The sequence below is a fragment of the Rhamphochromis longiceps genome, linkage group LG20 (genome assembly GCF_057381845.1).
Source record: "Rhamphochromis longiceps isolate RC_006_pf linkage group LG20, R_longiceps_female_GT1.1, whole genome shotgun sequence".
Taxonomy (NCBI): Eukaryota; Metazoa; Chordata; class Actinopteri; order Cichliformes; family Cichlidae; genus Rhamphochromis; species Rhamphochromis longiceps.
This window is the reverse complement of record NC_140576.1, coordinates 3,666,672-3,680,959: the sequence shown is the minus strand read 5'-3', so window position 1 is coordinate 3,680,959 and position 14,288 is coordinate 3,666,672. Positions and strand designations below refer to the sequence as shown.

The following is a 14,288-nucleotide window of genomic DNA, read 5'->3' as shown; positions in this document are numbered from 1 at the left end:
ACCAAACCAATACAAGAAGCGAGGGGGGCGTTGCAGACAGAAAAAATAAAATCTCATTCGGTTAAGCCGAAATTGCTACTATTTTACAAAAGCGTGAGCTGTGACTTAAATGTAAGTTAATTCAAAAATGAATATTTTTACATAAATACTGAAGCAAAAATCAACAAAACTCGCCCGTAGTTTGATCCAGAAAGTGGACTCGTCTGAAACAGATGTCCGGAGCTCTTCCCTCACATCTGACCAGAGAAAGTTTGAACTCTCGCTGCCTCAGGAAAGATGCTGATGTAGAGGAACAGACCGCGAGCTGAAACGTAAGTACAGACTATTTTCTGTGCGTTAGCAACACCCGCTAAAAAAGAAGAAGTCATAAAATAACCGTCGATGTTAATGTAAACAGCAAAAAGGTAGGCAAAGCTGGAAGTTTTTATACAATTAAATTTTAGAGAAACGTTACTGAGCAGTTAGCCAAACTGGCTATTTGTGCGGTATATAATGCTTAAAACAGAAATAACTTCAAGGGATATGCTATTATGACACATCTAAACATTTCTCTCTTAATCTCTCCTTTAATCCATCATAGTTTAGATGAAAATCTTTTTCACTTTTTATTTCACTGCTTGTGTGCTTGCTTATTTTTACACTCATATAAAAGCGAGCTAAGCTAAACCATAAATATAATGTGCCTTGTGTTGATATGTGTAGATTAGTGAGCAGCTATGAAATGCTTATTTGATTTATGCGTCAGTAGTAACGACCCACTAGTATAATATGGTCTGGCGATGATACAGAGTAAGTACACTCACTCTCAGTACTTGAAAACATGCAAATCCAAGACTTTTACTTGTAATGGATTACTGGGGTGTGGTGTTTTTACTTGAGTGAAACACTGACTACTACAGACCAGAAAAAGATGTCAGAAATACAACCACCAGACTCAATAATAACTGGGCTGCTAAATGAATGAACAGGTTGCTTTGAAAGATAAACAACCCTGCAGGACTTATGGTTGGGAAAAGGCTTGTCAGTACCAGCTGTTTTGTTGTCCTCAGCAGAAGAACAAACACAGACAGGCATGAAGTGTCACTGTGATGCTGGAGACAACACCTCTGTGTCGTCCTCCACTTCTTTTGTGAGTGGTGGGCACTTGAGGGTGACAAGCTGTAACCACATCCCGGCGATGGTCTGAGATGACCATCAGTGTCCATTCAGAGGTTTCAGAAATGATGACTCAGAGGGACAAGGTGTCATGAATCATGATCACCCCCAGCCAGTGTTTCAGCCTCTGGAGAACAATGGAGGATCTCTTCTGGCCTTTGGTATTTACACTGTCACTGGGCTGTGACAGAGCTGGTGTGTCTGGTCAGCATATGGCCTCCAGTGACTGAAAGCAGATCGGCTTGGTGCTTATTACCCCTGCATTGTCTGCCTGAAAGTGTTGTTCTGAATGAAACTTGTCAGAGGAAAGATGCTGACAACATATCAAGTTTTTGATACCATTCCTTTTGAAGCTCATGCTATCACAGCCTCTTTTACTGCTCTTTTCAAACTCAGCACTGCTTCTTAAGGCAATGATCTCACTGCAGTGATGTCCTTTGTAATACAATACTTCATTTTTTTCTCTTGCCTGCAACTCCCCCACTCTGATACATTTTTCTTCCAGCAGCATATATTGTCTACAGAGCGGATCCATTTTGCTGAATGGATTTTGGCTTTCCATGAGACTCTGAAAAAAAAAGAAGGCATGCTGTAAAGTCGTTTGGTTTCTTCCATAGTATCAGCATTCAGAAGAGAATCTTAATTACAGGGTTCGAACAGGCCTCGGTCTGGTTTCAGGCAACCCTCACGGTCCCCGTTGGTAATTCCAGGGCCGACCACAGTGGTAATGAGCACGGAGGTGATGGCTGCAATCCAGGAGTACGCAGCTCCAGAGGCTCATGGGAAAGGGTGGTGGGGGAAGTCTGGGAGACAGTAAATCCACATTGTGATCTCTTGCCATAAACATCAACTTCCGTAGATGTTACACAGTCATGGTCCAGTGACCAGTGAGGATGGGTGGGACAGTCATCTCGTACTCCTGATGTGTTTCTAGGCAGACATCATAAGCAGTGATCAAACACTTCCCTGAATTAAGATGTTTTGACTACATCAATCAGGTCTTCCGGGTGGAGACTGTGCTATCAGCAGCTTTACTTCAGGAAATGGACTGCTATTCCTGTCACAGTCAATCGTGAAAAGTCTTGGGGTTTTTTGGCGCTCCTTTACAGCGTAATGTCAACAATCCCACGGCTCCAGGTTCTTATGAAAGCTGTGACGAATGGCATCAGCGTTTTGGCAATAAACTGCGACTTCAAGTGAGAGTTTTTCCCAAACTCATCCACACACCCACCAACTCACCCACTCACTCACTCAATCAGCCTAGACCTCCGACCACAGACTCTTGTGAAAGTCTTCAGACAGTTATGGGGTGTAAGTGGGTAAATCCCACATTACCCTGTCTGTCTCTGATTACCAGGCTGGATTCCTGTTGACGTATTTAGCTTTAGATTGCTGCAGCATGGAGCCATGTGTCTGGGAGCAAAACCTTGCACCTTAAAATCTCAGCCCTGCTCCATTCTGATACTCTCTCGCTGTCTCAACAGCCTTGTCTCAATATTGACCCGGCACAGCCGCTCAAGCCACAGTTGTCAGCAGATATTGCGCCTGCAGCAGATTATTTAGGCTGGTTTTGGGACACAGGCCCTTTGTTGCAGTGTTGTTTTACTAACTCGAGCTGCTTAGCTGTGTTCCATTGTGCCACTGGCTGCTCATAGCTGTGTCAGTTCGCATGAGTTGCTGTTTTGAATGGAGAAAACCTATAGGACACACAATAATATCCTGTCAGAGAAGGTTTTCATTCACGCAGGCTCTGTGCCTTCCTTGTCTCTACAGGAAAAGGCCTGATACAATCACCAAACACAGGAGCTAAGGATTATACACAGAAGCCTTACTGTCATGTGGTGTCTATTTTCATGGCATCTTACCTCCCCTTTTATTCCTGACCAGTGACACATCATTCACTTTTCGAATGAGGTTTGGCTGGCCCAAAAAGTTTATGAATATGTGGCATTGATGCAAGGCAAGGAAATAACATCCTTTAACCATGTTAGAGACCATAATGTTGCCTCTTGTGATCTGCTAGCTTTTTTAGAAGAAGTCTGAGACATGTGAGATCCAAAATAAATTAAATGACCTACAAAATTGAGAAAATAAAGGCAGCATTCTCTGTCTCCGCTACCCTAAGGTAATATCAAGACAACAACCACACACAGACTCATGGTCTGAATGTAAATGGCTGTCAGCTTGTTGAACGCTATTTCCAATTTGTTGTTGTCACTGTCTTTCTCTTCTTGCTGTTGTTCCACTCCACACCTTGTTTTAGTTCATTATTAGTCACATGTTTGCTGGAGAGCAACAATGGGACAGAGCGGGTCATAAACAAGAATTGTGTCGGCCAGGTTTTTGTGCTCAGCATTGCACAGGAGTCAGCAGGCACCTTGTGATCTGATGCTGCGAGTACAAGCCCAGCATTTAGACATTCTTCCACTTCAAAGCTCCCAGGGGGTTTTCTGGACACTGGTTGAATGGGAGCCGAGGAAGGGGTGCACAGGGGGAACAGGTGCAGTCCATAAGTGGGGTAATTCCCGCTGCCATCTGCTTTCTTTTTCGGGGTCTGGGCTCTTTAAACGCCCTCTGACACGCCTCATGGCGACACACTCCCCTAGCCGCAGCCGCAGCATGCCCCGTCACCATGGCACCGTGATTCAGATTAACCCCGCACATGTGCCGAGTCAACCGTGGGGGTCTGCTTCTTTTGTGAGTGAGCAAAGGGAGGGCGACAGGGGTGGAGGAGGGGGAGGGAGATGGAGAGCTGCACAGATAAGTGTGTAAAAAGGACACTTGCCAGTCTTTCACTTTTGTTAAGTGAAGCAGCAGAGACAGACTTATCAAATCCATGTGAGGGGGAATACAAGCAGTTTATTCCTAGCAGTAAACGGTCTCATTTTAGTAATCTGAATAAACTTTGTTGTTTCCAACAGGTATATATAAAAAAGTCAAGAGCAGAGAGACAAGATGACGGCCATCGAGAGTAAAGAAGAGATCAGCGACACGGACAGTGGGATTATCCTAAACTCCGGTAAGGACTGTACTGAACAGATGTCCAGTCAAGTATCTGCATCTTTCATTTTTGCAGATTTCATACTGTTACTTACAACTAAGAGTTTAATGGAATTTGAGGCTCTTAGCTATATTAACATTTGAGAAATGAAATAAAAATAAATAAATCAGGTGACATTTTGTTAAATAAACTTATATATTTTTACTTTGTAAATATGTAATTGGGACATTTTGTCTGACTTTCCTCTAACATACTGCATCTTTAGCATTTTTTTAAAAGTTTGTTGCTATTTATCAACCCACGCTTTACATCAGTACTGATGTACTATATCTGCTGTAGCTCCAGTATCAATACTGACATAACAAGATAGCAAACTTCTTAGACCGCTACTCAGTGTAAGGTTTCTGCGATAGCTGCCCTGTATGAAAAGTATTGGCAGTTTCTATAATGCTTAATCCACCAGTCTGTGCAAACAGAATGATAGTTTTAATGCTATAATATAATTAATGTTGATATTCATAAATGTTACAAAAAAGCAGAAGAAATGGCAAAGCAGATTGTTATTATTTTTTATTATTAAGAAGCAAAATTGTTTGCATTCCTGAACAGAAAGTTAAGTTTTAGTTGTTTAATGTTATGCTTGAGTAATTTCTGCCTTCTCAGAGAAGTTCATTGTGCTGGCTCAACTTTGGGTTTATTTTATTTTTTAGCTTTAAAAATGTTTTTAACAGATTTCTCAAATATTTGCATTTTCCTCTTTATAAGCCCTCTGTCTATTTTAACTCATTATCAGCTCACATAAGAATAATACAGTTTTAATATATGTGGAAGGTACTGTGTGTCTTTCTGACTCTGTGTCTGTCATGAAACTAATTGGAGGGGTGGAGCGTGGGCAAAGAAAGACTCCATTAAACTCTGTGGATTAGCCTTTTGTGGAAAAATGATCTGTGTTTAACTATAGTATTTAATACAGATTCATAATGTAGTGCATTTAAAAACATCTCGTCACAGCAGAGCAAATGTTAGCTTATATGACAGCATATGATGCAGACGGGAAAGTACAATACAGCTTCAGTATTGTATATAATGACCGTGTTATACGGGGTATGAGAATAAATGTTTGCACATCAGTTGTGCAGCACTGGCTGAACTGATAACAACACTTTATATACACTATATAAAATATAATAAAAAATATAACAGTGAAATTATTTTTAAGTCATTTTAAGTCAGGTTCAGACGCAGGTAAAGCCTGATTTTGTGTGTGTTTTTGCAGGTCCCGACAGCCCCACGTCCCCAGTGAAGGACCTCACCACCCACACCAGAGCCCTGAAGCTGAAGCACCAATCTCTGGAGGAGCGTTTGGAGATCTGCCTGCTGGAGCTCCGAAAACTCTGCATCAGGGAGGCAGTAAGTGACTCCTGGATTAAAGCTTTAAATCAGTATTGAAGATTGCTTCTTTTTACATCATAACAATACTTTTGTTTTGTCCTCACAGGAGCTGACAGGTGTACTGCCCTCAGACTATCCAATGATGCCAGATGAGAAGCCACCACGTGTTCGGAGGAGAATTGGTGCTTCATTCAAGCTGGATGAAGGTCTGATCCATCTAGATAAACAGGTACAAACCACCATCAGTGTTAAGTGTTAGTGGAAAGAGTCAGCACATCAGCTGAGATGTAAGGTCAGAGTTTGTCTTTTTTTAGCACTCAGAGTTGCAAGTGCTGGAAACTGAATTGGCCCTTCAGCGGCAGATTTTTGAGGCAGCCCGCAAACTCTCGCTTGAGGAGAACCTCAGTAAGCCACAGAAGAAGGGCCGGCTGCAGCAGTGCAAGAGGGAGGAGAAGAAAGTGAAGGAACTGCAGCAGGCCGTGTTCCAGCATAGAATCAAGAGTGAGTGCAACTCACCCAGCGTCAGCAGCCAGAACAAAGGTGAGTGACTTTGCTGCCCCCTTCAGGCCAGGCTGTGCAACATGCAGTGCACTTAATGGAAATGTAAAATGTTTGGCGTTTGTGTGCAGATCTGTGCATGTCTGATGACAGCTCACTCTCCGATGTGGTGGCGCTGGATGATGGTGAGCTGAATGATTTTAAGGTTATCATGACATTCATTTAAATATGCAGTAGAAGAAAAGACAGCTCTGATAGAGCATGGTGTCACATTCAACATGCAAATCATTCTACATGTCTTTTTATGAAATTAATTGCGGGTCATGTGTAAAAACAAATATGGGTTTAAAATTCCAAAACTCACTTTAATAATGTGATTTAAATATTTTTAAAAATAGTGAATACTCTACTGACTTGTTTTCCGTTTAGAAATCATTATTTAATGTTCTCTCCAATCCTGTATAGATCTGGACATATCCAGCCCCCTTTCACCTCCAGTGTTGGACGCTTCATATTCAGATCCCCTTCAGCTGTCAGCCCAGACTGTGCAGACATCGCACCAGTCCTCAAGCGAGCTCAGTGTGGAGCACGAGCCCGCTCCCATCCAGAATTCCCCTTGGAAGGAGTCCAGTCTGGACCATCCTTACCAAAAGGCCACCAAACCTCCGTCTGCCTGCAGCAGCAGGTCCAGGTAAGGACTGAAGAATGCTAACAACTAGTGAAATACACTATTATACTCCAAGCTAGATTGTACCTTATTTTACAGTTTTCCATTTGATAGATGAACTTAGATGAAATCAGGTGCAATGTCAGCCTTCTTGTGCTGGATTAGCACATAGTAAAGCTTCCTTTTTCTGAATGTGTGCGATATCTCATGTCATGTCTCCTGTGTGCAGTAGCCCAGCAGCAGCCCAGGTGTCTGCAGAGAGCATCAGGATTCCTCTCACTCAGTTTGTGAAAAACTCTGCCCTGCGTCACAGCAGCTCCACCAGCGCCCCCTCCACCCCGGAGCTGTTCATACGCCGGCAGTACTCCCAGTCCTTCAGGTACACAGACAAGTTATGTCAGAGTCATTTGTATTATCAGAGGAATTAAAGACAATAATGTTGTATTAATGTTTCAAATTTTACACAATATCCCTTCTCAGACTTCCAAAAAGAAAGCCATCTGACGTGGAGCGTTTCAGCTCAGAGAGCAGTCGAGGTCGAGCTAGGCTGCCCCAGCGACGCTGCGTGGCTGACTTCATGGTGCGCTCCCCGGAGTACTCTCCTCTGCGTCCTTACCAGTCCAGCTCTGAGGACAGCAGCTCAGAGCACTCGTCATCCTCTAGCATTAGCTCTCCTGGCAGGGAGAAGCCGACTGAGATCCCAAAGCTCTGCCCACCGCCTTACGGGTTCCACTTTGGAGCACAGAAGAAAGGAGTCTCTCATTTCCCCAGTATGCACAAAAATACGAGCACCAGCTATGTTAAGGCAGCGGCGGAAGATGGACCCCTCTCCCCGCAAGCTCCAGACATGGGGAAGTGCTTCATCTCTACTGTGGCACGCAGCACTCAGCAACGACAGTGGCAGGAGGGGACACCTTCACCGAGAAGCATCTTAAAGCCCCCTCCGCCTTACACCAGGCTCGTGCGGACGCCCTCGCTGAAAGAGTACCCAAACCACGCCGTGAGGCTGCTGCCCCGGGAGGTCGTATCAGAGGAGCTGAAATCGTGGCATCAAAGGAATCAGCTACAGAAGCTACTGCCAAGCTGCGGGGAACAGCAGAGCGTTACGAGCCCCATTTCACCTCACCTGCCTCCTTTTGCACAGGTAGGTACAAGCACCAGCTATGTTAAGGCAGCGGCGGAAGATGCATTAATATGTTTGACTCTTAACATATTAATGCATTGAAGCTGTTACTTTCGTAAATTAGATCAGTGATTCCAAAAGTGTGGGCTGGGATACTGCAAAGGTACTCAAGTTAGTATGTGTGCCGTTATTTATATAAAAAGTCAGGTTAAACTGGTAGTAGGTGGTGGTTAGTTTGTGGTATTACTCGTTACACTGACCTAAATTTAAAGCTCTTTTATTGACGTTTGTGTCCTAGTGATATGTGGGTCACACAATGGCATTAATGCTTTGCATTTGACTGGGTAGCATTAGCAACTAAGAGCCAACAGCCTGTGTTTTTATGTTTTGGTTTGGGGTTTTTTTTTTTTTTCAAATACATCACTTTCTCTTGTTTTTTGATTAGAGGTTGCTTGGTCCCCATGGGATTTCTGGCAAATTGACACATTTTCACTTGAAAACAACATGAAATATTTTTTACTGAACTAGATTAGAGATCTAATGTATTTACAATGTGCTGGCTTTGTGACTTTTTTCACAGGGTTCAGGTAACCTGGTTCTCCAGAGGGCTGTAGACGGGACTCCCCTTCAGTGGTTTGTTGCCGAGGATGCTGAGATTGTGAGCCAGGTGTAGCTGACACGCCTAAAACCCCCTGCAGTATGATGACTCATTCCTTTATTTATTAAGTCTTTGGACTCTCTGTGAGATTGTTTGTTGACATAATGCAGAAAACGTGGACCTGTTGGTATCACTGATTAATTTAATGTAAGGTGGTATGCCAGTTTTATTTATTTGGTAATACATCTGAGGTGAAATAAATCTGATACAGTTTCATAGCTTATTTCAACAAAGACCATAAACTTGCTGTTGTTTGAAGACCTTTTTTTGTGGCTGGAACACATTTTGCACATGCAGTTCACCCACAGTAGATTTAAAATAGCTTTCCTCATTTCTAATATAATTTTTGACTTATATTCTATATTTATTATTTAAAGACCCCCCCCCCCCCCCCCCCCCCCTTTTGCAACATAGACTTATCACTAAAACTATGATAGCCACCTATAAGCACGCACAGCAATGAGTTTTTAGAGGTATATGTGTAGATATACATAGTGAAATTTGTCTGATAATGATGTGAAGTGAGCTGAATCTTAACATTTGAATCTTGCTTATTAACTCCTATTAACCACTGATGCCTTTAAGGGCAGTTTTGGTGAAAGTTTTCACTGCGGTATGGTGTTTCTTACTAACCGAGTGATTGTATCAGTTTTGATATGTTTTGTATATTTATAATAAAAATATTACCAAAATGACCCATCTGAGTGTATCCCGCCTCTCGCTTTATGTATGGGCTCAAAGTGTGGTCATAAATATTTTGTACTTGTAAATCAGGATTTGTATGTGTAAAAAGAATTTGTGTGTGCGTAAAAAAGATTTGTGTGTGGACTTAGCCAAAAAGTACGTGTGAAACTCTGCACTCAAGTTTCAAGTTACAAGTACGAATTTTGACCCTATTTTTCTTCCTTTCATCTGATTGGCCAATGTCATGTCAATCACAAATTTAATAATCCAATAGGAGAACAGAGGGGTTTGGCTATTGGAGGGGTGCGTTATGGAGCTTCAGGTCCTAAAATGCATATACTATTATATATTGTACATATATTTATTAGTTTCAGATGTAGCCATTCTTGTATTTTGCTTGTTTACATTATTGTATTTTGCACAACTCTGTTGCTTGTGAAGCTCGCACACAAGAATTTCACTCACATGTGCTGTACCAATGTACCTGCACATGTGATGTGACAATAAAAGTGATTTGATTTGATTTGAGGGAATAAATGCTTTTACATGCCAGTCCAGCGTTTTCCTTCATCACCTTCATGGAAAACAGTCTGTGGTGATTTTTGTTTCACAGGTTTACCTGCTTAATACAGGGACCTCCAAAGCCTGGGGGGGGCAGTGTTGTGGAAATGACACAGTCTTCACTAGTGGAGATCGTTACAAAGCTTTCTTCGTTATGAATTAACGATCCATGTTTTTATTGAACATTTGAAGATAAAAAACAAACAAACAGAAACTCTTGTAGAGGACATAAGGTCAGAGATAGAAACGACAAGGAGCAGGTGCATCTAGTACAGGTAGAGCTGCTGCAAAAACCCACAGAGCTCAGCAGCCAGCGCAACTAATTCTGGATCCTTTGCTATTAGTTAGCATTAGCAGCACATGCTGCATCCGATGTGTAAGGACCTTTATGCTGAGCACTGTGACTCACAGCAGTGGTCCTGGGTCAGCCCTGACTTTGTGTTAAACTAATCCTAAAGTAACAATGGTATTTCTAACCACTGATATACCACAACTTTTTCCTTTCAACAGCTGCTGAAAGTTACGGGGACCTAGCGAGATCCTCCAGCTTCAAACTGTATTACCCTTCAAGGACCTGCAGTTTAAAAAAGCGCCCCTCAAACAGCCAAACCCATCTGTTCGCTGATTGGAATGTTAAATTTGTGATTGACATGACATTGACCAATCAGCTGAAAGGAAGAAAAATAGGGTCAAAATTCGTACTTGTAACTTGAAACTTGAGTGCAGAGTTTCACACGTACTTTTTGGCTAAGTCCACACACAAATCTTTTTTACGGACACACAAATTCTTTTTACACACACAAATCATGATTTACAAGTACAAGATATTTATGACCACAATTTGAGCCCATATTTATGACAGCTGAACTGGATGAGCAGCAGAAAATGGATGGATGTTACCAAAATGTATGATTCCCTGTGACAAACACAATGAACGACCAAAAGCAGGGCATCAAAAACCATTTTATGTTTGTTTACAAATAGCCTTCAATTGTCGACGCACTAATTCACGTGAAGCACTGATGACTGTGTTTCATGAAACTACCACAAGAAGTAACTCAGTGTTACGACACAGAAAATCACAAACGTGCACAGGAGAACCAGCCGGCAGCGCTGCAGCCAGTGAGTCAGAGGATGTTGCCTCCACCTGAAGAGAGCAGTCGGTCAGTGTTTATCCAAAGTTATCAGAAATAATACACTTTTGAAAAAGAACAAACATGACGTGTCCACTTACATCCCCACTGTGGAGATCCGTCTGCAGATATTTGCCATCTTTTTCTCCCTTCCTTTGTTGGATAAGACTGCTTTGCCCCTGTGTCTGTGCCGCAAAGTATCCAGAGAGAAGCTGTAAATATAAAAGCACATTCCTCAGTTCCAACTTCTTGAAGCTTGTGATGCTTTTTTGTTGATAAAGTTGCTAATGCTGACTTTAGTAAGAGCTGTATTTGTCAAACTAGACACAGGCCCCAGGGCCAGCAGCAACCAATACTGACACGAAACGCTTCAGAAATTGGTCAATACTGCAGGCTGTTGTGCCTCTCAGTTAGTCCACCTCCTCTGAATAGTGCCATACTTTTTGTTCAGAGTCTTGCTGTTGTTCACTGGTTTTGATGGGGGGCTCTCTGGGGTTAGGATGGGAGCGGGTCCTGGAAGAGCTTCTGATGGAGTTTCATCTGGATTGTGCGGCCTGAAGTAAGACATGTTCGTGATAAATGTTACCATGTAGTTAGGATACCAAAAAATATGCCTGTTGGCTCTAGTTCACCTGTCCTCCACTGAGTATCTGTCGTCCTTGTTCATGAAAGAGCAGCTGGACTCTGAGCTCATGGGAGACGGGCAAAAAGGGACAGCCTTCTTGCTGGAAGAGAGACGCTTTCTGGAGTCTTGCTTTTTCCTATCCTGGAGACAAAGAAGACCCTCCCTGTGGTTTATGGCTGATAACATGAGAAAAAAGCAGGAAGGTTTATTCAGGAAACCTCCCTTACCTGAGTTTGGCTGGAAATTACTGATACACAGACCCTTCTACGGATGTGCTTCTTGTTAAAAAACAAACAAACACACAGATAAAAAGCAGATTCAAGTTCAAAAGATTGCTTAAACCTACATTAGACGTTACAAGTATCCAAATATGCATACCTGCTGAGTATCTTTCTTTATGTTGTCACTTTCCTCTTGATCTACAACAATAAATCCAGCAATTACTCAAACTTTGCACACAACTGCAGAAGAAAACAAGTGACAAGAAACACACCACTGATGCAGAAACCTGTGGAGGCTCTGGGATCTGTGATGTTTCTGCAGGAGCCCTGCTGCTGCTGCTGCTGCATCATCATCCTTCTGGCTTCTTCCAGCTCAGCTAGATTTCTGTCATATCGCTTCCTCAGGCGCTCCACGTGAGCCACCATGAGTTCCACTGCTCTACTCACTCGAGCCTCCTAAACAAAGCAGGAAATAAATAGAAAACTCCTACTCCCAGTGCTGGTCCCAATATAGCAGTAACACTTGTTTTTAACTGAGCCTGACCCATAGTGTACCTGATGCACGGCACCGAGCACCTCTGCTGTGTTAGAGATCCGTTCCACGGTGCCTCCGAGGATGTCCAGGGACAGCTCCAGCTTCTGCAGGATCTCGCTGCGCTTGTTGTCCAAACACAGGCTCTTCAGTATCTGAAATCCCACAGGATCACACTTGTATTTGCAGCCTGCTGGGACCAAAAGGACTCACTACAGATAATAGCCTGCTACGTACAGTACCTCCAGGGTCTCCCTGCCTCTGCTCAGCTCTAGCTGGATGTTCTCCTCAGCCAGGTTACGGGCGTGCTCCTCCGCCTGCAGCCTCTGCTTCAGGGTGTACTGATCACAGCGGAGAGACAAGGCGATCTGAGAGAAAGCTGTCTAGGAGAAGAAACAAAAATATAACAACTTCATTCAAGTTCTCAGCGTCCTCCTGCATTTCAGATACCAGTGGCTCTGCCTGCTGTTGAGATTTAAGGATAAATAAACTTTAATGAAACCGTAGCTGTTCAGAAATACAGAAATCTTGAACTTATAATCAAATAATCCTGTATGTAAATTTTCAAGTGCAGCACATTAAAAAACAAAGTTTAAAACCTACTGAATGGATTTAATGACGGGGAAGTGTAGACTACTTACCTCCAAATCCTTCTCTGACATCTCTACACTGTTAGGAAACAAGAAGTCTGACAGTTTGATATCACTTCTAATTAAATCTGGCGGTTATCATTTGGTTGTATTTGTACGTATGAATGTCACCTATTGAGGCCGACGCGCTCTATGATGGGCAGCTCACTCCAGCTTGCGATTGGCGGCTCCTCTTGGCTAGTTTCTGTTAAAAAGTTCAAACTGATGTAGAAACTTTTTAGACCTTTTAAAAAAATTATTATTCTTAAGCCATTAACCTTCTCCGCTGTCGTCACTGTCCGGCATGTTGGGCAGGTTGTAGCTGCTTATCTCTGCCTCTGGCTGAAAATATTTGAAAGACATTATCAGCCCTCCGAGGTGTTAAATGACTGATTAAAGGAACGGGTAGGACAGCTGGTTAGACTCACCTCAGCGCTCATTACTGCGTCAGCCTCTTTCACCAGAGTTAATCCAAATGTCAGAGAAAGCCTGATTACAGTATTCAGATTCACTTCAGAGTTCACAGTGGACTCTTCATCATTTGTGAAAGCACAAACATATTCTCACGGGTCAGTGTTTGGCTCATTTGCTCCTCAGCCTTTCTCCAGTCCTGAGAATAGATAATCCTATTAAGAGATCCACAATCAGACCAGAATAGGACGACTGGCCCAAGAGGCTCATGGGAAGCTGTGTTTTTGTATGTGGTAAATTAAAACTAGTGTTGTACCAGTTAATAAATCAAATGCACCAATTCCACAGTTCACCCTGCATCCATACTATATAATACACCATGTTATACTACACTCTATATTCTTGTAGGAGCAAAGGGAGTAGCTTGTTCACTTAATCTCATGAATAAATAATTAGGTTTTAAAGGTTTCAGCAGGACAGGACACAAGGGTACAGGGGTCCCATGAGGGGATTACATAGATCAGGAACCGTAGATCTTATTAACACTCCGCTTCCCGTTTTTCACTCTACATACACATTTGTGATCTGCATCAGTCGAATATTAGACCTTTATTTACCCAAGGCCATTGGAGGACAGTTCAAGCTTTTTGCACTGTAGAGGCTGGTGAGAAAAAGTGTTTCATTTCAGGCTGTGTCCATACGAAATGACAACAAACATCTTGAGGTCCAGCTAATGCACGCCAAAGCAGACCGACAGAGACACCTAATGGCCATGCACCAAATATTTGGGATGAATACCCAGGCTCACTGGACTGGGTTGGTGGTTCAATCCCAGGGCACTCTGGTATTCCCGCTGAGCCCTGAGTTGGCCCTGATGTGTTCATAGAAGGGTGCATGTTGAGGGAAGAAGCTTAATGGTAGAATGAGGCATGAAAACCTGAGGCCCTTCCTGTAATTTCTCCCAAAACCTGAATTTCACTACATTATACAGACTAAAG

General features: G+C 42.8%; 2 protein-coding genes across 4 annotated transcripts; one reads left to right on the top strand and one right to left on the bottom strand.

The window, feature by feature from the left end:
• The first annotated feature begins 173 nt into the window (after positions 1-173).
• On the top strand, positions 174-9,189 carry inavaa (innate immunity activator a). Of its 3 annotated transcripts, none has more exons than XM_085394597.1 (10): positions 174-311; positions 4,077-4,174; positions 5,433-5,566; positions 5,655-5,777; positions 5,863-6,088; positions 6,178-6,231; positions 6,512-6,737; positions 6,946-7,092; positions 7,194-7,857; positions 8,417-9,189. In XM_085394597.1, exons 2-10 carry the CDS (start codon positions 4,111-4,113, stop codon positions 8,507-8,509), a joined length of 1,731 nt encoding a protein of 576 aa, XP_085250723.1. In that variant the 5' UTR covers positions 174-311; positions 4,077-4,110; the 3' UTR covers positions 8,510-9,189. The 3 variants fall into 3 exon arrangements, with proteins under 3 accessions (XP_085250723.1, XP_085250721.1, XP_085250722.1); XM_085394595.1 differs by having other exon boundaries at positions 6,943-7,092; XM_085394596.1 differs by lacking the exon at positions 174-311 and adding an exon at positions 3,940-3,993 and having other exon boundaries at positions 6,943-7,092.
• Positions 9,190-10,280: 1,091 nt separating this feature from the next.
• irag3a (inositol 1,4,5-triphosphate receptor associated 3a) lies at positions 10,281-14,272 on the bottom strand. Its single transcript, XM_085393515.1, has 13 exons — positions 13,308-14,272; positions 13,158-13,221; positions 13,012-13,084; positions 12,892-12,919; positions 12,493-12,633; positions 12,274-12,405; positions 11,991-12,174; positions 11,876-11,916; positions 11,725-11,775; positions 11,505-11,638; positions 11,313-11,426; positions 10,974-11,084; positions 10,281-10,886 (listed from the first exon to the last, which is right to left on the bottom strand). Exons 1-13 carry the CDS (start codon positions 13,317-13,319, stop codon positions 10,781-10,783), a joined length of 1,191 nt encoding a protein of 396 aa, XP_085249641.1. The 5' UTR covers positions 13,320-14,272; the 3' UTR covers positions 10,281-10,780.
• Between the last annotated feature and the right edge of the window lie 16 nt (positions 14,273-14,288).